General features: G+C 41.4%; 1 protein-coding gene across 2 annotated transcripts in view; it reads right to left on the minus strand.

Annotated features, from left to right (window-relative positions):
* Positions 1-15,117: 15,117 nt before the first annotated feature.
* Positions 15,118-27,880, minus strand: part of SGMS1 (sphingomyelin synthase 1) — a 63,046-nt gene continuing 50,283 nt past the window's right edge. For both annotated transcript variants that reach the window (XM_019538603.1, XM_019538604.1), the window contains exons 3-6: positions 26,550-26,667; positions 21,312-21,465; positions 20,889-21,055; positions 15,118-17,661 (exon numbers count right to left, since the gene is read on the minus strand). In XM_019538603.1, the coding sequence (XP_019394148.1) occupies positions 17,482-17,661; positions 20,889-21,055; positions 21,312-21,465; positions 26,550-26,667 (619 nt within the window). In that variant the 3' untranslated portion in view covers positions 15,118-17,481. The remainder of the gene's footprint in view (positions 17,662-20,888; positions 21,056-21,311; positions 21,466-26,549; positions 26,668-27,880) is intronic.

A 27,880-nucleotide genomic window follows, 5' to 3' on the forward strand; every position in this document is an offset into this window, starting at 1 on the left:
TAGCATGGAGCTTGCAGCAGCAGGCAGCTTCCCTGCACAGCCCCTCTGTGCACTGCTGCTCCGGATCACACACACTGCACTCTGGAGGGCCCAGGGGAGGGCAGCAGAGCTGGGAGAGCAGCATGTACGACCCGGAGTGGCAGTGCACAGAGGGGCCACACAGGGAAGCTGCCTGCTGCTGCAATCTCCGTGCTGCCCGGTTCACACTTCCCTTGTGTGCACGGGAGCAGTGCGGACAATATGCAGGGTTGTGCCCCTCACTACTGTCCCTGCCTTCAGGGGAAATGTGGCCGGGACAGCAGGGAGCTGGAGTGGCAGGCAGCTTTCTGTGCCCCCTGCTGTGTCGTGCCGCACCAGGTTCCAGCACTTCTCTGCTGGAGTGGTGGCAAGGGCAGCACAGCGGGGAGCATCACAGGTAACTGCTGCCTCCCCAGAGCCCAGGGCTCGATCTGGGGCTGGGAGGCAACTGGGGCCAGGGCCAGGGAGGCAGCTGCTGTTTGCAGCTGGCTCAGGTTTTGGGTAGCTGCTGATATGTACAGAGCCTGAGCTGGAGGGCAAGGGGCAGCAGGGCTGGGGAGCAGGGGCTTTGGGATGACAGGTATAAGCAGGGCTGGGGGTCAAGGGGCACAAACAGGGCATCCTGCCATGTACCCCCTGGGATCATTTTGTTTTTCTGACATGCCGGCACTCCAGCATTATGGGGGGTTTTGGCACTTCAGCCAAAAAAAGTTGCCTACCCCTGCCATACATAAGAAAAATTCTTAACTTTTCCAATCAGATAGTTTCCTGATAATTTTCTCCCATTCACTGATTCTCCTTAGAACTTAGTGGTTTGGTGGCATGAATTGAATAACATTTCTATTCAAGTCTGACACTTCTACTTGCCAATTAATGGAACCTTCCTGCACTGGTGACATCAAGCAGCTGAAGGCTTCTCTATTGTGACTCCTTTTTGACCTGAGTAGCTAGCCTAATGTTGGAAGGTCATTTCCATTAAGAGAATAAAATATGATGATGCAACCAGATAACCATGGTGCAATCCTTATTATTGACAAAGAATGACACAGGCTTGTGTCACAGGAAAAAGAAGAAAAGAAAAAAGAAAGACAAAACAAAACAGTTTTGGGGTTTTGTAAAGGATGTGTCCCAGTTTTGCTCATATTACGATGTCTACTGCTTTCTTGGCACCATCACTTTTAGTTCCTTTCTGACAAAACATAATAACCAGCAAAAGGCCCCTCCATCCACAAACTTTCCACATATCAATGCTAGGGCAGTGTTATATTCCTGTGCTCAGGGTGTCAGAGTTTCTTACAGCAATCTTAAATGAATGGCAGTGTTTACACATGACCTATAATCCTGCCCTTATCTCAGTTCTGCATTTCCTATTAAGGTAGGGCAGGGTGGTGATTCCCTTAACAACCCATTCAGCTAAAAAGAAAAGAAATAATGTGATGTAGCTTTGTCCAATAAAATAGTAAGTATTTACATATTTGCATTGTCTTTTGGTTAGGGACCAACTTCATTTCCTTCTATGGTCAGGTAACTCCCCACTTAGGTAGGGGAAATGAGATTAATGTCATATACTTGGACTTCAAAAAGGCCTTTGACCTGGTCTTCCACAATGTCCTCATGGTAAAATTGGGAAAATGTGGCCTTGACTACTTTATGGTCCAGTGTCTAGGTACATAACTGGCTCCATGATAGGACTCAGAGAGTATTGATTGACAGAACTGAGTCTTCATGGCAGAAGATGACCAGTGGCATCCTCAGGGTTCAGTACTTGGATCAGTGCTTTTCAACATGTTCATCAATGATTTGGATTTCAGATATTAAAAGGAAACTAGCGAAGTTCACTGATGACACCAAACTGTGAGGCAGTGTGGCCATGCTCAGAGACAGACTCACATTACAAGCCAACTTGGACAGGCTTGCAAGGTGGGTGAACTTCACCCTGATGTCATTTAACACAGAGAAATGTAAGGTGATCCATCTGGGGAGAAATAATCCACAACCGACTTGTATGCTTGCCAGTATCACAACTAACAAGACCTGGGTGTCATGACAGACAACAAAATAAACATGAGCCACCAATGTGATGCCGTAGCTGGCAGAGCTAATCAAACAATGGCATGCATCTACTGAGGCATCTTGAGCAGGGCTAAGGATGTCATCCTCCCTCTCTATTTGGCCTTGATGAGACCGCAGCTGGAGTACTGCATCCAGTTCCAAGCACTGCACTTTAGGAAAGATGTGGAGAATCTCGAGAGAGTCCAAAGGAGGGCCATGTGCATGATTAGAGGCCTCGAGACCAGGTCATATGAGAAGAGACTGAAAGGTTTGGGAATGTTCAGCCCAGAGAAAAAAAGGCTCAGAGGGGACTTGGTGTCAGCCTAGAAGTATATCAGGGGCATACATCAGGGCCTAGGGGAGCATCTATTCACCAAGGCCCCCCCAGGGGAGGACAAGAAATAATGGGCACAAACTGATTGCAAATCATTTCAGACCAGACACAAGGAAAAACTTTTTTACAAGTTCAGCATCGAGGGTTTGGAACAGGGCCCCCCAGAGGTGGTACAGTCATCCACCCCAGCAATCTTCAAAAAGCATCTCAGTGCCCATCCAACCCCAGCAGTCTTTCCTGCCCAAGTGCAGGAGGGCTGGACCCAATGAGCTGTAAGTTCTCTTCCAGCCCCTAACAACTACGAAATGATGAAACTATGCATTAAAACAACAAACTAAGCAAACATAGTCAAAAGACATTTCTTTAGTCCTGTAGTCCTTAGAATTTAGGAACATCTCTTTCAGATTCATAAAGCAAAATTTGGCCTTGAGCTTCTTGATCGTGCATCCAGTGCTTACTTGAAAGTAATTTGTGCAACTGAGTTAATGTTCACCTGAATTAATGTTTTAAGCTACAGTTAAAAACAGTCTATAGGACTGTGAAATAGAAGCTTCATTAGGAGGAACAGCTAACAGACAGCAGAACTGCAGAAGAAAGACTAGCTTGATTAGTGAGACATTAAGGCTACTAAAAAAGGAGAGAAGGTTGTTAACACCTGTGGAATGAGTAGTTTAGAAGGGATCAAGTAGATTATAATGAGCCATGAAGTTGAGTGATTCCCTCACTGCCATCTGAATAGAAATACTGCTGCCACTGCCAGGCAGTTTGTTTTAAACTTTGGGTAAAGCACAAATTAAAACAGGGGTTCAACTGCACCCCCTCTGGATCTATCCCTAAGCATGTACCAGGATATCCTCCTGGCTTATTAGAAAGATTACCATGTAGTGTCCTCTTTCTTTCAAATATGGCTTGTGACAGCCACAAAGGGGGAGGGAGTGTGGGGAGAAGGGGGAATGGCCCAGCCCCAACCCTGCCACAGGGAGGGAAGGGGGCATGGCACAGCCCTGATCAGGCCCTGCCAGGGGAGGGTTGTGGCCTGGCTCCAATCTGCCACATACAGTTTAGGATTTTGGCAGCAAGGAGGAGTGTCAGTATTAACTGCCACTGTTCCCTGCCACCAAATTTCCCAACCTATGGGGAGCCCAAGGGGCTGGATGCCAAGGTTCCATGGGCTGCACTTGGCCCATGGGCCAGAGGTTGAGCATCCCTGAACTAACTCATTTACAACAGCTTAATATACTAAAAAACCCCAAAGACCACTGGAAGGTTTTTATATTTTTGTATTTCAGTACAAAAGAGTGCAGCGCGGATGCCTTGTCAGAAACAGAGAACCTAAACCAAATTTATGGGCAAAACGAAAAACTCTGTAGATGCTACGAGAAATAAAACCAGTTCTCCTAAATCATGGACACTGTCTGAAATGAGCCACCAGGGGGTGATCTAGATTGGTGCTGATGCTATTTGTGCTCAATTGTTCAGGCATGACATGATCTCTTCAAATGAAATAAATATAGCTCAGATAATTAACAGTAGCATGTTTTCAACAAGGAGTTACAGACTCAAATCTCATATGTCTCAGAACCAATTAGCACTGCATGAAAATAATGAGAGTGTGCACAGCATTAAACAGAAACTAAAAGCTGTGCCTCAAGCTACGTAAGTGAGAGCGCTACTCACTGTAAGATAAATAGTAATAGTGTGTGATGATAAAACAATAATCATGAAACTAATTTATAACCAAAATTAGAGTGCCTATCATCAAGTCTGAACAGATGTGGTAAGAGGCAGCACAACTGAGCCAGAGCAGCAGCTGGAACAGATCACCACAGTAACTGTTTCAAGACCCTTTAACATTCACTACAAAGGGTAAGTATAATAACAATATTTTTATTACTAGTACTGCTATGAACTTCGCTACCTATAATCCAGGAATTCCAAAGGGTTTCTTAAGAGTTAAGCAAGTCTCAACATGATCACCTGCCCGTTCTGCCACTTGCTGCCCAGTGCCTGCCCGTGCCACTTACCCCCTTGTGACAGCTGAAAATTATGTCTGTGTGATAACGTTGCTTGCTGAAGGCTCTGTGAAGATTAGACCAAGTGTTTTTCTGTCATTTGTTTAGATATTAAGCTATATGTTGTTGCTAAGAGCCTAATTAAAGTTTAAGATGTAGTAAGGCCTTGTATTGTATTGTATGAAGTAAGGCCTAGTAAATTTAGAAAAGCCTTGAAGAAGTAAGGCCCTGTGGCATAGTTAAAATTAATCTTATCAAAGGAATGCAAGGCTTGTACTGCTATTGGTCAGTCTAAGGATAGCTGAAGTAAAAAGAATCAGAGTGGCTGTAAGTTATCAGCAGAGTTCAAAAGTTATAAATTGGCTGAAACATCTGGAAATCATTCAGAAGGAAGATACAGCTCTGTGAAAAGGATTAGTTAGCTGTTGGCCTGGATCAGTGGGACCGTAGATCTTGAGGAGCCCAAGAACAGAATACCAGGGTCCTTTCCCAGTACCTCCCGGACAGCGCTGACCGGGGATGCCCGACTTTGCTGAGCTTTGTGGAAAGAAAAGCTTGTCATACATCAGGCATCAGAGGGGACTGCCGATAAGTTGCCAACATGAATTATTCTCGTCTGTCATTGTCTGTCTTGTTACTACGCGTAGTTGTGTTTTTGTTAAGTCAATAAACCTTTCTTACCTTTCTACCTCTGACCATACTCTCAATCCTGAACCCTCCGCAGGCAGCAGAGACACCCCTGCTGCCTAATCCCCATACCTTGTGTCCCCCGTTGCCTGTACCTGACCCCTATGCAACTCCAGGCCCAGCTACATCAGGACTAGAGCCAGGTCTGGAGCCAAAGGTAAGCAGTGGAGGAGTCGGGGCACAGGCTATGTGGTCTCCCTGTGCACCCCCCACTCTTACCTCATGATTTGCCCTAGATCACTCAGTCCCATTTTCTAATTACAAAAGAACATCCCAGGAGAACACCATTGATTCTCGTTGCTGCTTTTCAAAGAAAGCAAATTATGGGAGAATCTCAGTAACCCACAAGCTAACTAAGTAACAATACTAGGCAAAAATCTTATTGAACAAACATTACAACCAAACCTCTTTCCAAGAAGATGATAAACAAGGAAATTTTTTTTTCCATCCTCCCATGGATAGATGAAGTGTTTAGATGAAATGCCTGCCTGTCCATTGTAAAAGGAAAAAAGAAAGAAAAAGAAAAAAAAACCCTAGGAAGACATGTAAATCGTTGCTGGATTATTTTTTCTTTTCTGTTTCAAACATTAACTTCCAAGCTTTTGAATGTAGAAATCCTGCTTCTGTTTCTGCCTCTCACATGGCTGTATGCAAAAATACCACCATCTCAGGCAACAGTAAAATACACAATGTACATGAGACTTCTCTATATAGGTAACAAAGCTGGCTATATTATCTTTCTTTTCCTCCTGTGTCAGCATCCAAATTTGGCTCAGAAGAAAAAAATGTACACCGCCGCTTAATTATAAAATAGCTAACATGCAACTAAAGCCTCCGTTGTTCACTTACTGTAACCTGTACGCATGTGTCACTTTGTCCCTTGGTTCACTCCTTTTTTCTTCTGTCCAGTGAAGGCTTATAAATTCCTTGGGACATAGCTCTGTCTATTTAAACAGTGCGCAACACCCTGAATATTTCTTTGGTACTACAGAAACAATATATAATAAATGCACCATGCCACACATTAAAAGCAAAGTGTGTCCACACTATATTTTTTTTCTCTCAAAAACAATAATAAAAGACATTGTGAGAAGCTATCTACAGCAGGCAAACACTTTGTTTCAGGTGTGAGAATTACAGCCTAGAGACCACATTGACAGGAACCAGTTTACCTACCTTCCAGGTGTGAAGCTTTTTGGGAAGGGGAGCCTTGTAATATGGGCACTCCAAGAACCACCAAACAAGAAATGTTATGCTTTTTGTCCTTCCATTTCTTTGCCATTTTTTCTTTTCCAGATATAGAATTCATTTTCTTTTTCTCCTCTTTTATTTAAATTCTGTACTGATTAGAAAAAAAATTCAGAGAAGGAAAAAAAACAAAACACTACATTCTATCAATCACCATATTTACACAGGTGCCCAAACTCATTGACATGGTATGATGCAAGGCATTTTTATGTAAAACAAAGTTATGTAAGTCATTTAATAAAAGGAATTGACAGATATTACATCATATATTAAATAAATATGCACCAAAGATCTTGAGAAAACAGAAAAAAACGCAGAACAAGAACCAGGGAGTTGACTGGGAAACGAAATTATTTCAGTAGAGTTCTTTTTGAACCCTCCACCTGCCTGCCAAAAAGGTCCTATCATGGGCAGCAACTCTCAGGCCGTGCATGGAATTTTTGTAAAAGCAAGAACAAGACCCAGAAGTGTTTATGTCATTTATACACTGTGTATCTGCTCCAAAAAAGACTGAAAGATTCATCCCAGTATATAATACAGCATATAGAGTGGTGCCATTTTACAGAGGAAAAAAAATCAAAACAAGAATGTATAGTAATAAAAGGACTGCCATTCTAGATCAGATTGGCAACTCCTCTAGTCCAATACCTAGCCTGTGGCAACAACCAGAGAATAAATGGTTCAGAAGAAAGATGCAGCACTTCCTGCAAGCGGAGAACAAAGATGCACTGATTCTCTCAGGATGATTTGGAGACAACACAGATACACAGCTAACCATTGTTATACCTTGTATCATTAATTCTCTACAGTTAATTCTCATTGCAAGTTTGTCTTTTTCCTAGAATAACTGTTTGAATTATCCTTTGAAGGCACACATCTACCACAATTATAGGAATGGTATAAAAATGTCAGAGTTGGATGAACAGGTCCATCAACTTGCAGGGATGCACAGGGACAGCATTCTCAACCTCCCCTTTTCTCTTTCTTGAAGATCATAATAATGCCTGCACTTTTCACAAGACCCATCCCATCAGGGAGTTGCAGTAACTTTCATTTCACTCTTTTCTTTTATGTTAGTGCCTTAAAAAATGTTAATAATTTAAAAGGACTGAATGACTAAGAAGGATCTATATGATAAGCAGTGCACATCTAGGTTCTAGGCCAAGTTGTATTGCAAAAAAAAGAGACACTGATTTCTAAATCCTGTAACAACCCCTAGTGTACCCATGTGGTTGGGCTCCTTCCATGCTTATTCTCTTTCCAAACTTCTTAGAAGCAATTTCAGAACAACAATTATAACTCTAACGCAGCCTCACCAACAGTATCTTAACCAAGAGAGTATTTGGCCCAAACTCCAGTTATGTTCCCATAAAAGCAGATTTTTATAGTCAACATACAGAAAATATTACTAGTTACATTCATATTTCTAACAGACAAGTGAAAAAACTTTGAACTTCCACCTTCCCATAAGTTAACTAGCCAGATGCCTTGCCTATAACCTCTCTTCAAAACACTAATAGACTTCAAAGGGACTAGGTCAAAGTTTAGGTTTGATGATTGGTTTGTTTTTCAGAGATGAGTGCGGAGTTTATTTTCTTTAATTAAATCCCTACTCCTATAGCAGTTGCAGACCTAACTGTAAGCTATTACACACTACCTGACCAGTGTAAGCAACTAAAACAGATCTCTGTGTTACTGCTTTTAATATGTTAAATTTAAGAAAAAAGTCCTCCACCTTAGAATCCCTGAGTCTGAACATGTGCGTGTCCAGACAGTCAATTGTCTCATGGGGTCTCATAGCTGGTATGTTCTGTTTATAAACTTGTACTCACGATTTATCCATACTTACTTAGTTGCTTTTTTATTTAAGGCTTGAATATTAGCAATATGATTGGAGATTCCCAGTTATTGCTTCTATGTATACATTTGAATTGGCATTTATTTTCTGCAGAGTAAACTATTGTCCTACTCGAATATGTAGAAACTCACCTATGAGTCTGTGGACTTTGACAAGATGTATGATCCATTCGTATCTCATCACAATGTACCTTAAAACACTGAGATTTCTTGCTTTAGTATGATCTGCGGGATGCACCATAGTCATGCCACCTCATGCCACACACCAAGGGGAGAAAATGTGGTGCGTATTAGGGGTGTGCAAAGCAGGCCCTGTTCGATTCGGATTTGGATTCAGCCCAAATCGGAGACAGCGATTTGATTTGCTGATTTGGATCACTGTCTCTGAGTTGATTTGGCTGAATATGAAGATTAGATGCCAATTCAGAGAATCAGCAATTCGGACATAGACACAGTTTTAAATGTTTTTTCTACATACCTCAAGGTACCAGCAAGCTCATGAATGCTGTGATGTGGGGCCAATGGAGAATCCCAGAGGAGCACGGGGGACAGTGTCCCACGTGCTTGGTGGTGAACCCAGAAGTGGTCCACCAGGGAACACACAGGGCCCCCACCACGGTCCCCCGGCTCAGCAATCAGCTGCAGGGGGACCCCAGGTGCCCCCCCGACCCAGAAGGCACCAGTTGCCAAGCTGGGGGGGGTAGGGGTATGGGGGCACCCCAGAACACTCCCCAGCAGACCTGGAAGTGGACCACAAGTGCTTCTGTTCCACTTCTGGGTCTGCTGCCGAGCGTGCTGGGGAGCCCACCACACTTCTGTGGGATGATCCATCTGCCCTAGCATCGCAGCATTCATGAGCTGCCTGCTACCTGGAGGTATGTAAAAAAAACATTTAAAGCTGTGTCTATATCCAAATCGCTGAATCTTTCCAAATCTCTCAAAATTAATTCAGAGAGATTAAAGGGTCTCCTGATTCAATTCAAATTTGGAGATTCGGCCACTGAATCAGGCTGAATCTCCGCTAAATTGAATCAAGGACCAAAGCTTCACACAGCCCTAGTGCATATTTCCTACTATTCAGTTTTTCTCAGCTAAGAGAGGGGTTAGAAGGGTGGGATACTAATGTGCATATGGACCACACATCTCAAAGAACTCCTATTATTAAGTAACTTCTTTTTCTCCTTCAAGAAGTTGGAACATGCTCACAAGGCAGAGCTTGTATGCTTGGAGGTGGGCCTGAGAGCTCTTAAGCAAATGGTAACTGAAGGATAATCTTACTGAATATAGAATTTGCCTAGAAAGTTTGTGCAATTATACACTCCTAGATAAGATATGTAGATAGCTGCCTTCTAGATATCAGCTGGAACAGGGGTTGTCAACCACGGGTATGTATACCCCAGGGGTAATTTGAAAGGTCCCAGGGAACATGTTGGGGTGGGTGGAGACTGAGTACTACCATCCTGTGCTACTGCCTCACAGAAGCAGGGCTGGGGTGGGGTGAGAGCAAGGCCACACAGACACTGCGCTCCCACCACTCACCACCCCCGTCCAGCTGCTCACCACCCTCTTTGCTCCCCTGCATCTGGCTGCTGGCCACCCCCCAACTCTGCATCCACCTGCTCACCACCCCCAGGGTGCACTTATTAAAAAGGGGGCCATTGGGAATACACTTATTAAAAAACTTTGAAAATCCCTGAGCTAGAATATCAGCTAGATACCAGCTACAGAAACATTTGAATTTCAATAACCACCTCAGGCAAAAATGTAGAGTAGTCCCTTACTGGGAGGTTCTAACAGCCCCATCAGATATATCAAGACAAAATTTAGGTCCCACACTGGAACAGTCTCCATCCCTGAGAGAAAGGTCTCAGTCAGACTATAAAAATCTCAGGAATACTGCATGAGAAAACATGCTCGCTGTCAACTTCAGTAGGATTGGCCAAGTCAGTCATGTGGTTTATTTTGACTCATGTGATGGACATGTCTGTATACACCAGGTCTAGCAGATCATCTAACACAACAGGAATAGCCTACCTGATGACAAGGCAGTGTCAGGCAGGCAGTAATTATAGAGCCTTGATAGAGGCACCCAAAGATGTAGTATAGTGGATGCTAGAGCGGCCATCCTGAACTTGAGCCTAATAAGGAGTCTGAGCTTAAGCCCAAGATGGGATGCCATCCTTTCTTCCTCTCTAAAAGCATAGAATAACTATTGTAGAATGCCATTTCATTTTCTGCTGCCTAAAAAGCTAGTAGGAAGAGTACCTTCTGCTCGAACAGGGAAAAGGGCCCTAAAAAGAGTGATTTGGGAGTCAATAAACTAAACTGCATGGTATATCCACTTATGATAGTGATTGGGATCTTTCAATACAACCATCAGACTGTCAGCAGTCTGAAACATTAATGCCTCCAGGGAAGTTCTGAGGTGTGACGTGCTAGGAGAAACAATTTTAAGTATGCATATGAGTGCAACACAGATGATATGGTTCATTTCTTAGGAGCTGGTGAATTCCAAAAGGTGTTTAAAGTGGTTTTGAAGTCTTTAAACATATGACATATGTTTAGTTCTTGTGCTGCACAGCTCTGAATCCCCAACAGGAAGGTCCTCAACACGATTTCTTAAGGCCTTCTCTAACTCTTTTGGCCAGGAAGAATATATCATAAAAGCTGTAAGCTGCAGATCAACAAAGCAATATTCAGCAGCACTTAGGGTTATTTGCAGGGGACTCCTTTTCTAATATGGACTAAGAGGTTTTCCTTCTGCTCCACTGGTAGGAAAGTGACAACATTCACAACCACAGGTGACAGGGAAAATGCAGTAACTTCCAATTCTGAACTGGAGAGTGGCAGAAAAGTACAATGCTCTCAAATAGGTCCTAAAAGCTTTGACTAGCTTTTGGCATTCATCTTAACTGTTATGCTTTATTAGAAACAGTAGGAACACTGGAAGACAGTGTTGGGTGTCAGAAAATTACTCTGCTCCTCAGAAGTAACTTGATGCTTCTTGTCCACCCTTCTAGTGATTGCAGGACAAGTAGCTAGTGTTTTGCCAGATTGTTTTGGCAGGGTCTATGATGGCCTAATTAAAGAAATAGGTCAGCTTTTTCAGGCCAGGAAGATGCCTGTTGACCAGCCTGTGTGAAAGCTAGTGTTCAACACCTCAAGAAGCTTTGAAGACCTAATGTGTCAGTTATTTGATAGGACAAAAACAGGGCAATCTCATCTGGACATGAAAACCAAGGACAGCTCAATTTCCTTCAGATGTTTGTAAGAAACACATTAGAGACCTTGGCAGAAATGCCTCCGCCTTATACATATCTTCCATTAAAGGCTGGAATAAAACTTGGGTAACCTTGTGTAGAGTCACACTTGCAAGGTGAACTCCATGTTTTTGCTCGTTTAAACAGGAAAGCACTATTAAGTATTTGACCATAGTAAGACACAGTAACGGAAATCCATTTCCATAAAGGAATAGCATTCATTATCAAGAGCTGAAACCTAAATAATAACCTTTGAAAAGCTATCTTAAACAGTTTTAAATGCTTATTATAAATTCACCACTTAGCTGGGGAGGAATCTTCAAGATCAAGCCCTTTCATTAGCATATACAAATTAGACTGTAGATAGATGGACATCATTAATGATTCTGTATCTATTACTGTAAACCTGGGGAAGATGAAAGAGGGGAATTATGAACCCAGCTGGTTGGGGAAACTGAACTGTTGAACTAACAAGAGCTCAGAGTTCCTGGGATCTGGCCTACATCCATCCTCCCAAGGCATGAGAATGTTTTTGCACTTCCATTGCCTGATCTGAATGCTAGTTAAACTTATGTTTATCTAACAAAATGATTCCTTTGAGAAGAGAAATAGGTATGTTCTCTTTGTATTCCACAGCTCTGCCCAACAAAGCAAGCAGGTTGGAGAGATCCAAATCTGGATCTGAGTTTTTTCAACCTGTGGGGGGGAGGGGGAATTGTGGCTGACCCATGGGGATCTGGGATGTCAAAGCTAGCGATCAGGAGGCTAGATGACCAAGACTTATGCCCTAAACTCAACAGATGCTGTAAATTGCCAAGGCCAGCAAGGCCACAACAGAAATGGTAAGCAGAAACTGAAAGGCTAGAAATTGTATTACTAGAAATTGTAAGGCTGAACCACTGAGGTGATTCAGAGAAGTGTCTTGGCCATTTTATGTCTGGCTTCCATAGTCAGCCTGAGGACCACCAACTGAACATCATATGGTTTCAACTGCATAGTCGAAATGCCATAATTTAGGAAAGATAATGGAGAGGTCTATTTCCCAGAAGAGCCCTAGACAAACATCCGCCGGTCAGGCTTAGAACTATTAAATACTACTGGTCTCTCTCTCTGTGTCTGAAGAAAAATGGAGGGAAGAGCTAGTGCTGGAAAACACTTGACCATCTGAGTTTCTGGCACCTGGATCTAAGACGCATCATATGAACTTCATAAGGTATAGCTGGAGCCAGGTTTTGTGTTCTTCGCATTTCCTGGAACAGAGCATTTCATGAAGTATAGAATATCTAAGCAACACATCTGGTATGCATATGCTCTCTGCAGCCAATGATATAGGCATTCACAAGATGGATATAGCTTAAATCTCAGAATGCAAGAAAAAGCATCCTGGTACTCTAAAACTCCCCTCTTCAGGAGTTCATTTGAAATTCTCTGTTATTAGGGGTATCATCCCTAGGATAAAAACTGGTGTTTTTCAATTTATGCACCAAGAAACATTTCATTTTCAAATCTGAGAGAAGTCCTATAAATACTTATGGAATTAGCCTTATGCATGGCATCAAATGCTTGCAGTCTTGAACTGTAACGCAAGTACACGTCCTTGCCCTCTTACCCTTTTTCCTACTGTATGCTGCCTTACTCTGCAGGACTGTCTCATAGATGTAAATAATGCTAGTGTACATCAGTGCTGAGATCAAATACTAAGATACTATGCAATTTACGATGTCATAGGGATAACGGAGACCTGATAGGACTCCACCCATGACTGGGCCACAGGTATAGATGGCTATACCCTGTACAGGAGAGATCGAGTGTAGCCGTCTTATGTCAAGGAAAGCTACATGTCCCTGCAAGCCGACACTGGTGCCCAGGGTGGACGACTGGAGACCCTCTGGGTTAAAATCCGTGGGGAACACGGCACAGGGGACACAATAGTGGGAGTCTACTGCAGACCTCCTACCAAGGATCAAGAGCTTGACCAAGAGTTCACCAGGGAATTGGCTGAGGTTGCATGCTGCTGGTGCATGGTTGTCATGGGAGACTTCAACTACCCAGACATATCAAGGGAAGAGTGCTCAGCCAAATCTGAATGGTCACAAAGCTTGCTCTTATGCGTGGATGGGCTCTATCTGATGCAAGAAGTCTATGGGCCGACGAGAAGTAAAGCGCTGCTCACCCTGGTACTCTCTCCCTAGAAACAAACACCAAAGTAAGATGACGCATCTAGGATTCTCTTCAAATGAGTATTATTAGCTCTTTATTACCTCTTTTGGAAAATTAGTTGGAAGAACTGAAACAGAGGTTGTCGCACACTGAGCACTTTTAGAGACATACAGACAACTGTTTGTTGACCATGGACAATTTGTGAAATTCTTCTCCAAACTTCAAATCCAACTTCAAATGATACAGTAATATGTTGGCTTGTATTCCCTGTAAATTAAGTTATAGGGCTCTGCTGTAATGGCATACAAGTGTTAAATTGTAACTGCTTTAAATGTATTCATGTTGTTGTTATGTTGCATGCCGCAGTTTCTCTCATTGGCTTATATGTAAACAAAGAATGAAAGGTTAAGTTCCAGAGCTGCCGGGACAAGACTAGGGGGATGCTCAGCATCAACAGGAATTGAACAGCTATATTTACACTTCAGACGGACCTGGTACCCCTCCTTTGGAGAAGATGATCTGGAAGCATCAAAAGAACGGAGATAAGCTAAAGAAATAGGGTGGTGGCCTGAAAGCAACGGACAGTGTGAAGACAGATCTGCAAAGCAGCTTTGAGGTTGGGAGCTGGGACAACTGCAAAGAGATGCGAGTAACTCTGGGGTGCTCAGGGTTGTGTGCTGATTGGGGACAGAGGGACTGCTTAATCTTTTGGGGGCAGAGAACTTCTAGCTGGGTGGCCTTTGTCCCAGTTTACTGAAGATGAGTTATGCGTTTTGGTGCTTGGAACTTGGGTTGTACTTGTTCTCCCCAACAAAAGATAAATTCCTTTTCAAGAGCAAAACTGGAAACTAGCTCCTTGAGTTTGCACAACAGAACAACTATTCTGTTGTTCAGGGAGGGTCAGGGACCAAAAGACCAGGGTCTCAAAGTGGGAAAGAGTCAGGGCTCCCCCTAACTCCCTAATATACCACTCCCCCAGGGGGCAGTGATACCAATCTGTGACAACTCTCTCTCAGCATGACCAGAACTCTAGATATATCACATGGCAAAGCAAGATAGTGTTATTTATTCAGGTCAGTTCATCCTCCGCCTCCACTCCCCACCCACCTTTTGACTCTATAGTTTCTTCATGTTTATTACCTGTGTACCCTTCCAAACATCTGTGGTGGATACTGCCTCGAAGACTGCCTTGTCTCTTTGCAATACCATTCTTCTCCTCCTTAACGTCTTCTTTTATTGCTGTTTTGTCCTACATCTTAGATTTTTATATTTTACACTCCCAAATCCTTAGAATTCTACTTGCTGCTGCACCCCCACAACCTTAGTCAGATTGTATCCACTGGACAAGAACAACAAAACAAGTCATCCAGCAGTTACTACTTCTAACTGCTGAACAAAGTATCAACCAGGCATGAAAGGTTTAATGAAAACTCTGGAATAAATCAAAACACCTTTGGCAAACTCATGCAGGAAGTCAGACACTACAATGCAGAGTTCAGCAGATTAAATTTAATGTGCATATATTCATACATACATTTATGTCAATGTTTTTTGATGCATGTGATGCCAGGTCTTGAAAAATCTACTTATTCACATGCCTCTAGGAGCTGGAATCCTGCTCAAGGATCATTCCTTTTCAAGACTTTTTAGTCAACTTTTTGGTTCCATGGCTGCAAAAATAAATTTGCAAACATGAACTGAATGCAGTGCTGCTATCTTAAATTTGTAGACAAGATAGCTCCACAGTTGCTGCTGCTGCTCATAGTTTTACCAAGAAACAATGAAGCGAAAAAACCCCTTCGAGTAGTAAGGAAATGGCTATAAATTAGGTCAGTTTCATTCTGCTGATACTTGGAAAGCTATGTAAAGCAACAAGGCATGCTCCCTGGGGAGAGGGGTGGGACTGTCTTAAAGACTGAGACAGAGAAAGAGCCAGGAAGTAGAGCTATAAGGTAAATGTTGCCAAAGGTATGCAGTTATACTTTTACAGCAATTTCTTAAAATAGAAATTTAACAAAGATGTTTATTTCAATTGTAGGTGGAGTAGCTTTTAGGTAAGGACTCCAGAATATTTCTGCCCGGGCAGTTAAGCTTGGTTCTAATAGTTTTCAGGTAGATTTTTCAAGCCCTAGCGATGTTCAAATAATGAATCTAAGGAAGGCTCACAAGATTTAGTATCAGATTGAAATAGTAATATCTATTGCATAGCATTTATTTAAAAATAAGGCACTGACTTGCTAAGTGTTAACAGCAGTTAAAAATTAATGCAGTTTCAGTACAGTCCAACTTTGAGGGCCTATAATTCAGCAGAACACAGAAAAGCAAAGATATGTCTCTGAAGAGTAATCCTACCACTAAATTTGAGAAACAATTTTAAAAAGATAAAGGAAACTACATTTTTTAAAAGCCTTTTTATTTTCCTTCACCATTATTGTTTTACAATACAAATATCACCTTGTGAATACACAAAAACCCTACAGAAGATAACTCTGCTTCACGTAAAATACAGAATGGATATAGATATATATCTATATCTATCTATCTAGATAGATATAGATATAGATATAGATATAGATATACTCTTCTTCATTCTTAAAAAAACTATTTTGTTCTGCACGTTGGCAAATATAGGATAAAATACTTCCCCAAACATACAGTATGTATGGTAGGAGTGAAACTTGAGTTACATGCAGTTTCTGCACAAATATAATTTTAAAGAACTAGATTATTTTTGTTGTTTTTCAACAACTTTTTCATTAAGGGAATAGAGAGACTACTCAGAGTTCACTCAGTGATCTTCTGCAAAACTTTTTTTTCCCAAGGGAAGGAAGGGGAAATTCATGGCTGTTTTCTGGTAAAATTCAACTACCAAGTACACAATAAAATAAGTTAAAGTGGTACATTTTATTAGGATCTGTCCACAATGTGTGAACAGATTTTTGGTTTCTCCATACTCATTGCAACGTCAACATTATAAGCAAATTTCCAGTTTAAGTTAGCTATAAATGTAAAATTTAGTAATGTATACAGTATTTTTACTTCTGTTTTTATGGAATACTTTATTTTAAATAAAAACATTTATGACTGCCTACTGACCATACAATCAAGACAAGAAAGGCACTAGAAACATAGACAAATCTTTCTCTCCCAAGAAGCATTTATTTTAACTCACTTTTCTCTGACATGTAAAAACCTTTTTAAATTTAGTTTCCATACATATCATTTTGAAAAATAAATTTAGGAAATACTTAGAAAATCACTTTACAACAGAATATCATTTTTTGCACTTCTTTTTGACACTGTCACTGCTGTTTTACAAAATCAAAAGTTACCAAACCTTTCTGTGTCTATCATTTTATTTGTATCATTGGTGCAACAGGTAGAAAGATTCCTTAATTTCACCCCAGTCAGGTATTTAGAAACCTTCATATAGACATTTGCTAGAAAATGGCTTACAGCCCAATCTTTGGGGCAAGAGATATGAAAAGTATGTTTTCCCAAGAAAATAATATGCTTTATTCCCAGACATGACTGGAAAGACCACAACTTATGATATAAAAGCTTTCATTTATGCTGTCGCATCATATACAAAGGAACGTGGTAATGGGTAATGTAAATCCCAAATCTATTAACAAGAAATGTATACAGTGCATGATAAGTTAAATTTTCTTTATTGTTGTCCAACGCAGATCCTTTGGAGAGAAAAAGAGATCACAGTGCTTACCAGGTAACTGAATAGGTTAAGTCAAGGTAACTGTTAAAGGATCAGGGAGTAGTTCACTTTTTATGGCATCTTCTCTCATGGAGTTCTTAGCACTTTGGACAGTTCCTTTCCCCAAATTTTTTATAGCTGTTATGTGTCATTCACTAATCTGCTGTATTTAGCTTGCCTACTCAGATGTAGCACTGGCCAGGGAAAAGGCCAATGGTAAGAGCGAGGTACAATTCCTTGAACATTCTTTTCAAAGTACTGGAAGGGCTTGTACCACCACACCCGTGCAAGGAGGTTAGTCTGGGAAGCTTCTTTTAGCACCTGTACAAAAAATAATTAGAAAAAGATTACTAAAAAGCAAAGCAGTTTTGCTTATTTTATGCTCATTACAACCACCAGTAGCTTTCCAAAAATGTATCATTTCAGTTTACTCAGAATGTATACCACATTTCACTAAGTATAGACATGAAAAATGTATATTGGATAGCTGATCTAAATTGACAAAACATCAATAGAATCAAAAGAAGTTCTGCACGTGCCCTTCTGCCCTCTCTCTCTCATTGCCTTTCCACACTTATTAAGAGAGCAAACAGATGATGCTTTAAAGGTCAAATTGTGGTTCTATCAGAGCCAGGGAGAAAATGAATTATGGAACTGAAAGCCCTAGGGAACAAGGGCCAGATACAGACATTACATTTTTAATAGTATAAGTGATTTGGAAACTGGTCTATACCAGTAACAGAACAGAAGTTCAGCATACTGGTCTATACAAATAACACAACAGAAGCTTGGCACAACTGGTTTAAAAATGGTGGAACCCGGTCTAAGATTTGACCCCCCACATCAGTATGCACGTTCTGTTCACTCCTAATTTAATTTACACCGCTTACAGAAATTTAGATTGATTCTGTCTTGGGCTTTTTGAATGTCTGTAGCTAGCCAAGGTATTTCTCAAGGGAACCATTAGTTTCTCAGAAACCACCAGTCCCAAACTATTAGTAGAAAATGAGATAAGTTTTGAAGAGATGTAAAGAACTTAAACTATACAGCATTTCCCAAATTAAAAGTAACATCTAGAATATCAACTGATTTGAAAAGCAAACCAATTCTTCAAAGCCCATTAAATAATTAAGTACTATCGGGTAATTGTGATTCGGGCCCCTCACTGTCTGAAGTGTCCAAGCAAGCAGACCCTTAGGTTTTTAATGACAGTCTAGAGGTTACAAAAAGCATAAACAACTATTGGGGAGTTTGGAGTCACAGTGGTAGGACTGCTTGTGGCAGAGCAGCCCCCAGGAAAGTGTTCCCAAACATCACCATGTTGCTACTTGTTTACCCTGAGTAGCTAACAAATAAATGTATTCCAACTACACAGTTGGTCCAGTACAAGATATCACCCACAAAAATCCATGCTTAACAAAATACTACAATTCCTGCAAAATCATTATTTATCTAAAAACCTACAGGAACAGACTGCACGTGTCATTTATAAAATGATAAATCTCTCAGTTAGCTGCATGATCTTACCATAGTCCAAAAGTCCAAACCTGTCCCTACTTCATAAATGGCCCATCATGAAGAAAAAACTTTAAAACCCCAGCTAGTATTGCTATAGAAAGTTTAATGCATAACCTTTCCTTTCTATTATGTTCTTCACTAAGCAAGCCCTTCCTATGAGGTTATTCCCATCATTGTTTTTCAAGTTTGGCAACCATTGATTCTTCCGGATCATGATGTATGCATGAGAGGTCATCCAGACCTTTGATGCATATGCCTACGCAGGAGATTTTGGAGGAGGTCTCCCAGGTCTTCTGCATGGAAGACAAGGATTCTACCAATGAACCACAGGGAACTGTGTTTTTCAAGCTCTTTTCATAAAAGAGCATAGGAAATTTCCAAGGTAGAAATCTGAGTATGCATTAGAAATGATGAAACACTGATACAAATAAAATCTATAGAATAACAATTGCAATCTCTTTACCATAATGTAGTTCCCCACGTAGATCCTGATTAAACACATAACTAAAGTGTTTTACATCTACAAACTGAGATTTAAGGAGACTCCAATTCCTAGCTTATACTTCTGTTAACAAAGAGCCGCTAAATTTTGTCCAGGTATGAAGACACTCAGTAGATTCTCAACTGTATAAACCAACAACCATTTTGTCCATTTAGTTCACTGGCAAATTGATTTTTGCTATAAAGCTGATTCTGTCACCGTCAAAAAGATGATATTTACATTAAAATGAAAGGATAGAAATAGGAATCTTTCAGGTTTGCCCTTTGATGTTTGTGTTCCTTTCCGTATTCCTTTCTACCATTCATATTTCTATCTCTACCCTGCTCCCATCCCACATTTTTCAAATCATGTCCCTCAGGTAACTTTCATCATACTGTCTTGACAAGACAGAATGGGAGCAGCTATTTTCACGGAAGCAGCCCAGCGTTTGTACAATTCTTCTCAAATAGAAAGGAAATTCACCCTTATTTGGTGAAACGTCATTTCTTATGCCTTAGGATATTTTATCCTGTTAGTCAGGGGCTGGCAACCTACCACCCACGGAGCAATCTGATTTATCCCATAGATGTGGGGCTTCTGTTCAAGGAGTCAAATTGACCAAGTTAGGGTGAGACTTGGGCAAGTGCGAGGACCTAGCCACTGCTTCCACCACTTTTCCTGGCAGCCGCACAGGTACAGCACCTAGCACCACCACCTCTCTCCCCACAGCAGCATGGGGAGGAGGTCTGTAGCAGGTGCTTGTCCCCATAGCAGCATGGGTCTTTGCAGCAGTTGCTTTCCCCTGCTATTGTGGGGATAAGCACCAGCTACAGACACTCTCCCCGTGCCACTATGGGGAAAAGAAAAAGCATTGCTGGGTGCTTTCCCTGCCTAGCTGCTGGGAATAGCTGTGCTAATAACTGGTTCCTAGCACTCACTTTCCAGACACTGGCCCTCCTCTGACCCAGACTGGGTTAAATCTGGCCTATAGCCTGAAAAAGTTGTTGACACCTGCTTTTAGTAAAAGAAGCCTGCCTTTAGTCCCATCAAAAGTAAGAGATGGCAGCCATTTTAAAAAAATGGCTTAAACTGCACAAGCAATTCTGCTTTATTCATATTGTCCAAAATTAAAAGCATCCTTCAAAATTAAAAACTACAATACATAAAAGAAAGGATGTCTGCCTGCTTAGAAGTAGATTTTAAAATAATTTTGTGGTGGTCATAATGCGAGTGATAAGACCATCTGACAAGGGGAGTGGGGAAAAAGGGGGGCAAAATAAGAGTATTACATTTTTCTCCCATCACTGACTTTTTCTAGTTCCTTCTTTAAATGTTTTGCCTAAGTTTGGATTTTTCAAAATCCTGGAATTTTTATTCTCTTTTTTCCTCAAAGTACAATGTGAAGGGTGGAAAACAGGAAGCTCTACAAGATACAGAGAAGAATTTGGTTATATTTCCTTGTTTGGAAGCTCAACAGATTAGAATTCATCCACTCACGCTAAAGCAGGAGACATGGAGCCAATCAGAACTAATTATATGAAAAACTCACATGCTGATTGGCCATTGTATGATACCACCAGAAGAGTCTTGTAGTGATGTAATAAGCCACCACCACATCCACAGTGTAGTGGTCATGAGCCAGGAGAATACAGAACATCCCAACTATGCTAAGAGTCCAGCAAATCCAGTGATACCACCAGAGTCGCCGAGGTGAATCTGAAAGCAAGCAAAAATAATCCCTATTTTACTACAGAAGAATGATATTAACACACAAAAGAAGCAATTTATTAATCTTGAACCTAATAATTTGCAACTACTGGCAATATTATTTATTCTGATGTTAACTGTTTCATAGTTAAATCACACATTACTAGCTTAAATTTTACTCACTTACATTAATGAATCAGCAGTGAATATTCTTCAGTTTAGTATTTAAAAAAATAAAATTGCACAAGCATTGTAGTTAACTTACACTCTTTGATAAATAAGTATGTAAGAGTTAATATAACTGTGTGACCACTGTACAGATAGTCACCACACATGTTGTGAGATCCTGTGATAGACAATCCCCCGCCAGCAAGCAGTTTCATTATCCTTCTCACGTGGGATTCCCAGTCTCCAAAGAGCTAGAGGAAAAAGAGAAAAACAGTTTTAATCAGGGTTATTCATACTGCATTGGGAATATGACAGGATGTGGGTAGTCAGAATCGTAAGAGTGTTACATCTCCTTTTTGCACAGATGCGTTACATCTTTTTTGGCCTGCTAAATTTGGGATGTTACTACGTCACATAAAAGGCCAAGAGGCATCACTGTATTTTATACAGGGAAAAGCCTCATACTTTACTTGTAGCTGCTTTACAGTGAAAATCATGGGCCTGAGATGCACTACCGTCTCCCAGAAGATGCTGAACTATCTTGGCATCTACTTATTTCAGTGGGTGTTGAGGATGCTTGATAATGTACAGGATGAGGTCCTTTAACTTAACAGATATGAAATTAAAGGGAAGAACATGAAAGAACACACACAGCTTCCAAGAGCAAGTGATGAGTATCTATGAAAAAAGGAGCAAGGCAGTAAAATAACTAATAAGGATCAGACAAAAATAAAGGAATCTTATGACAAAGCAAGAAACTGGAATGAAAGTTCAAGCAGTTTTATGCTAATGAAACATATTTGTCTTTTCCTGAGAAAGTACACATGAATTAAAGAAGCTTCCGTAAGACAAAACGAATATGAGTTAGAAAGCTCCAAATTTTGCCAGAGGCAGGAAATGGTTTGGAAAGACAGGACAAAAATTAATATCCAGCACTTAATCTATTAATTTTCTTGTTTCTTATTATACAGCCTTGTCTTGCTTCAATTCCTAGAGTACAAAACAGAGATTTTTCAAAGCTGTCCTGGTTGTTTGATTGTTAGCAAACAGGTTGTTTGCAAACAGATATAATTCTAGGCTCAAACACAGAAACCCATACAAATCTCTCCCATGTTCTGCCATGCTACTACAGGAACTAGCACCATATAGGTTAAATGCTTCTTCCACAGAGTAACTAAAGTGATCTAAAACCCAATGCTATTCACACACCTAAAAACAAAGGAATACAAACACAATAACTATAAACCCTGAATGCAAGACAACATACTAAGCTAATCAAGCGGCAAGAACATGTGTAGCACACCAACATCAACCTATAAAAAGTGCACTTAACGTGCCAATCTCTCTTCTTTGAGACTTGCTGTCTAACAAATATCCTGAATTTTAGCCCCACCATAAAAATATGTTTATGAAAAAATTAAAGTTTACCTACAGATTTTTTCACTGAATTCTGTAAACTTCTCTTTCACTTTCAATTTATAGGTGATAACATTTTGACAGGTGATAACATTTCAACGTTATCAATTTGACAGGTGATAACATTTTAAACAAACTGAATTAAATTAAGCTTCTTAGTGACACTGTTTTTCCTATCAAAGATAAGCTTGTAGGATAAACTGTCTAATTTGAAGCATTTTAGATCATATCAAACAGCAGTTAGCCCCTCGGCCTTTTACGTGACTTAGTAACAAGTCTCAAGAGATGTAATGCTCTTACAGTTCTGACTCCCCACATCCTCCCCATTTTACTAAGATTTCATATGATGACCCTGTGTGGTAACCATATCACTGTTGGAAATACTACCAGAGATAATATATAACTTTCCTAGCTCTGTTGTATGATTCCAAGTAGGCTCAGAACTGGCCAAAATGAATGTGATACTTGCTCTACTACCAGTTGCATGCTCTGGGTCATAGACAGCAACTCATTTTCCCCTGGCTGTGAAGCCACAATGACTAAACAGATATAATAGACAGGGAAGAGTACATTTCACATACACAACTAAAGAACTGGGGAGTTGCTTCTAAAGAATTTATACATGTGCTCAGGAGGGTTAGAGGTGGGGAGGGGCACAGTTCTGAGAACTGCTTTAATTAAGTGCCCAGAGCATCACGTGCATCAGCATCCTCATGCTGAAAAATGGCATAACCAAAGCTCATCCAATGAACTTTAATTAATGTGTTCCCACCTCCATTTTTCAGCGAGGGGACACTATGGCACATGGTGGAGTCTACTGGAGTGCAGTAATTACCACGATTAATCAAGTCTGCTCTGATGCGCCTTAACTACAGTGTGCTGGAGCAGTATTGCTGCACATGCATAGGCGCCCCTAGATACTGGTTCACAGGACCAACCAGTGCAGAAAACCTGAAGAACAGCAGTTTGACTGTGTAATGGGGAAAGTCAGCTTCAGAACTACCTCCCTATGTTCAAAAAAAGGAACAAAAGCATCACTGTATTTTATATGCTCCTCTGAAGCGGCTGGGGAAAAACCTGATACTTCTACTACTAGTAGCTGCTTTACAGTGAAAACAAGAAAAGACCATTACTGAGCGGAACTGTTATTTGTTCCCATTACTGTGTCCGATGGGTGGTATGGAATTTGTTTCCCCATTAGCTAGGTAAGTGGGATGTATAAAGTGTCTATACGGAAAGTTCTGCAGATGTGTTAGAAGAAGACAGACGAGGTCGGTAAGGTGCGAGACTGCTAAGCAAATGAATAAGCAGCAGCCAACTAAGTGATAATAGAAAGGGATAAATGAAAGTGTTAAAGTGACAAATGATACCCACTGAAGTGAGAATCTAACAATGTAAGAAGCACCTACAATATGAAGGAAAACAATCATGAAAAAGAGAAACACATGGAGGTAGGCAAAAAAGCACGAGCACAGTTATGTTACTTTAAAAAATATTTAATGAATATAAAGTTGATTGTTCAAATGTTACTACTAAGTAGGCAGATGTATGCATGATGTTTCCAAAAATAAAAACTATTAAAAAGCAATTAAGAGAGTTGCCGAAGGGCAAAACATATTCCTATTTTCAAGTTTCTGGATATTGGAAATGAAGATAAATGCAGTGCATTTGCTTATGAACCTTTAATATCCAGTCAGAAAAATAAATATACTTCACAATTCCCAAAGGAGCTTCCCTTGCCACCAAAGGACATACAAGACAGGCACATGTCTGCCACATGTGAACCTGAAAGGCTCAACCTCCTCAGCAACAGAATTTGCCGTTACCACAGACACCTGGATAAATGTGCAAGTCCTTTATTCATTAGGGTAGTTTGCATTTGGAAGCTGATATTTCACATTGCAATGTCTACTTCTTCCCACCTGGTGCCTGGTTTGTGAGAAGCAGGGTGTATGTGTATTTTACACACTAGGAGAAAGAAATAGAGCCTGAGTGAGTGTGTGCATGCACAAGACAGAGAGTGTGCAAGTACACACAAGTGGCAAGCGAGTGCCCCCTTTTCCCCTGGTGCAGCTCTGGTGGCCCAGATGATTACTCTCTCCCACTGGCTTCACCTATACAACCGGAGCGGAAACAACAGAACGTAGAGGGGTGAACGCCTTCTCCCTCTTCCACAGTTGTCCCTTTTCCCCTTCTTATGATCTCCACAATTGATCTCTTCCCCATGATATCTCTTGTGTATGGGCAATATCCCTGTGCCACACTGGGCCAGACTATCAACACTGTCTTATACATCTCCTTTGGCACACTCAAGTGGGTCTTCCTGCAGCATAGGTGGCCAGAATGTCTAGGCTTCCCCCTCCTTGAGCTTTTGCTTCCTGCCTCTGCTCCTGGAGGCAGGGCTGGGCAGCAGGAGGGTGCTGCATGTTCAGTAGGGGGAAAATTGAGAGTGCCCAGACCTCAAGAGAGGAGCCATGAATATGTAAGAGAATGAGTCTTCATTGCTCACACTGTCCACACAGCAAAGAGAAGCTGGGCTTCTTGCATGGCAGGGGGAACACCAGGGCTCTGTGCTGCATGTGGCCCCCTGCCATCCAGAAGTTGAACAGCCTTGCTTTAACTCAAACCACAGATCAAAAGAACTAGGGTAGGGGATTTCCACACCCCTGACTAGGTTACCTCTTTCTCTTGAGATGTATGCAATGGATGAACTTCTGAGGAAAAACCATCTGTCTTTGGAATGCACTAGCTGACATCTGTTTGCAAGGACTATGCACTCCCCCATCCAACCTGAGTTTTAACTCATCCTAGTAAGCTACTATTTTACAGAATGCTCAGAACACAAAATCTCTATTTATTCGTTTTTTTACTTTACATGATGATGCCACTAGCAAGAAGTAAGGAAATATTTACATTGTTTCAAGCACAACAGGGGCACATTAGGTTGCGTGCCACCCTTTACTTGAAAGCAGAGGATCACTCTACAGAACTAATTCCCTAATTTTCCTGTTACATATTAAATCTCATTTTAAAAGGTTTCACAGTTCCCAGTATCCATGGTAATGGCTCAACAATTAGAACAAATCATGCATGCCTTGAATTAGTCACTATTTGACAAGTTTACATATTAAAGACTGATGTTTCTTTGTTTTACAGCTCATTCTCATTTTAGAAAGCTTGACAAAAGGTTTTAGCTGTACTTTGTTGACAGTTTCACAAGTAGGGATCTTTAAGTAGCCCTAACAGTAAGTAAACAGTCCTTGCATTACCCACAAAGGGACTGTACAATTTGAATTATGTCTGTTTGAAATGACTATAAGTTAAGGCAGACATCAGTGTGGAAGCACCTACACCTGTACATACTAGATGCTTTACATACTAGCAAAGTTTATTTTTTTAAAATTTTGCGAAGCTAGTAAAACTGACTAGGTATTTTTCTTTGGTGAAACATTCTGACAGAAAAGTTTTCTAAAAACTGAAATTTACTGCATGAAGATACTCACTTTCCCCATTTGGAAAAATATATATATGTTTGTTTCATATTGGTCTGATCTGGAATAGCAGTTTATTGAAATAACCCATAATGTCTCCCCTCATTCCTCCTCACCCCACAAATAAAAGGGAGTGGGGTGGGGAAATGTAACAAAAAAAGGTAAAACTTGGTACAATTTTTTTTCAGATCAGGCTTTTGAAATAAGTAATGCCTTATATTGTTCACCAGTTACCACTAAGTAAACTGACAGCAGTGATAAACTATGAAAAATGTCCATGACAACCCAACTTGATAGGAAATCTATCAGTTAGGATGAGAAGTGCTGTTCAGGGATCTTGATTACATTAGGTACACAGAAGAAAGAGGAAAAAAAAAAAAAATCAGAACTCAGTCATTGAATTGCACTGAGGAAAAAAAAAAAGTTACCTTTGGAGAACAGTTGAAATGCATGCCGGGTACTGGGAGTGTAGTTACATACATTGTAATACACCGATAAAGGTACAGTGTGCCAACTATACAGAAGAATCTTCTGCTAATAATAGACCTAGGAAAAGGAAAAGGAGAAAGTAGTGATAATTCAAAGCAATCAAAACCCAGGGAAAAACTTCATGTGAATTCTGACAGCCATTCAAGCTCAGTATTTTTTGATACTTTTTGAAAATCTTTAATCAACATTCATGTAATAGTAAAATACTTTGTAAAAAAAAAATCTGAATATATGGTATCTGAATATACAAAAGCAAACTTAGGCTTCATGAATACAAACAACTGTTTATAGGTAGACATTACACTTAATGCACTTCAAACATGCAGTAAGTGCTTTACAGCTGTAACCGAACAGAAAATTCATGGCACAAAGCACTTTAAAAATGGCAGGTTCTGCTCTAAGTTAACCTTGGAGGGAGCTGTATTAACTTAAAGCATTTTCTGTTAGAGCGCTTTATCGAGCATCTGTGCCAGATCCCATCAAGGGTCTGATTGCTGCTATTCCAGGCAGTGCTGTACAGGGCTGTTCTAGCCTCAGGCAGAGATCATTTGCTCTGCCCGAGCACCAGGCTGGCCCCACCCTCTTGGCTGCCACTGGCCTGAGACACTGGAAGCCTGGCTGAGGAGGTCGGGGAAGGGGGGTTTCCGTCCTTGCTGTCTTGGCCTTGTGGCACGCCGCAGCTTGGCTAGGGGTGCGCTGCAGGAGTCTGAGGTCTGTCTCCTGGCATCCACTGGCAGTGACCCCTCTCCCCAGCCTTGCCCCTCTGCCAGCTGGCACCTGTCAGCAGTGGCTGGGGTGGGGGGGGGAAGGGACACCTCCTGCCACGAGGGCTCCCCCACAGCTTGCTGACTCAGGGTTTGGGGATAGGGGGTATGCTGGATCCATACAGCATGGGGGGTCCCTCTCCCCAGCCCCAGTTTCTGGCACAGAGAAACAGGGCTGGGCAGCTCTGCTGCAAGTACTTGCTACAACTGTCCAGAGGTGGGGTGGGGGGGGAGCCACCCTTCCCCCAAACTGTGGGGACCTGACCCAGCCCCCATCCAAAGGCCCCAGCTAGCAAGCTGTAGAGGGCCCCTTGCAATGGGGGGAGGGTCTTATCCCCCAGGGGGAGCAGCCAGCAGCTGCAGGAGGGGCAGCCTGACCCAGCGTTTCCCCACATCAGGAACTGATACTGGGGCCAGGGAGGCCCCCTGCTGTGCAGAGGGAGCCCCTGCCATGAGGACCTGGTGCAGCCCCTCCCCCCACTGCCCCAAGGACACCAGCTAGTAAA

This window comes from Crocodylus porosus, unplaced genomic scaffold (genome assembly GCF_001723895.1).
Source record: "Crocodylus porosus isolate Cpor-Errol unplaced genomic scaffold, CroPor_comp1, whole genome shotgun sequence".
Taxonomy (NCBI): domain Eukaryota; kingdom Metazoa; phylum Chordata; order Crocodylia; family Crocodylidae; genus Crocodylus; species Crocodylus porosus.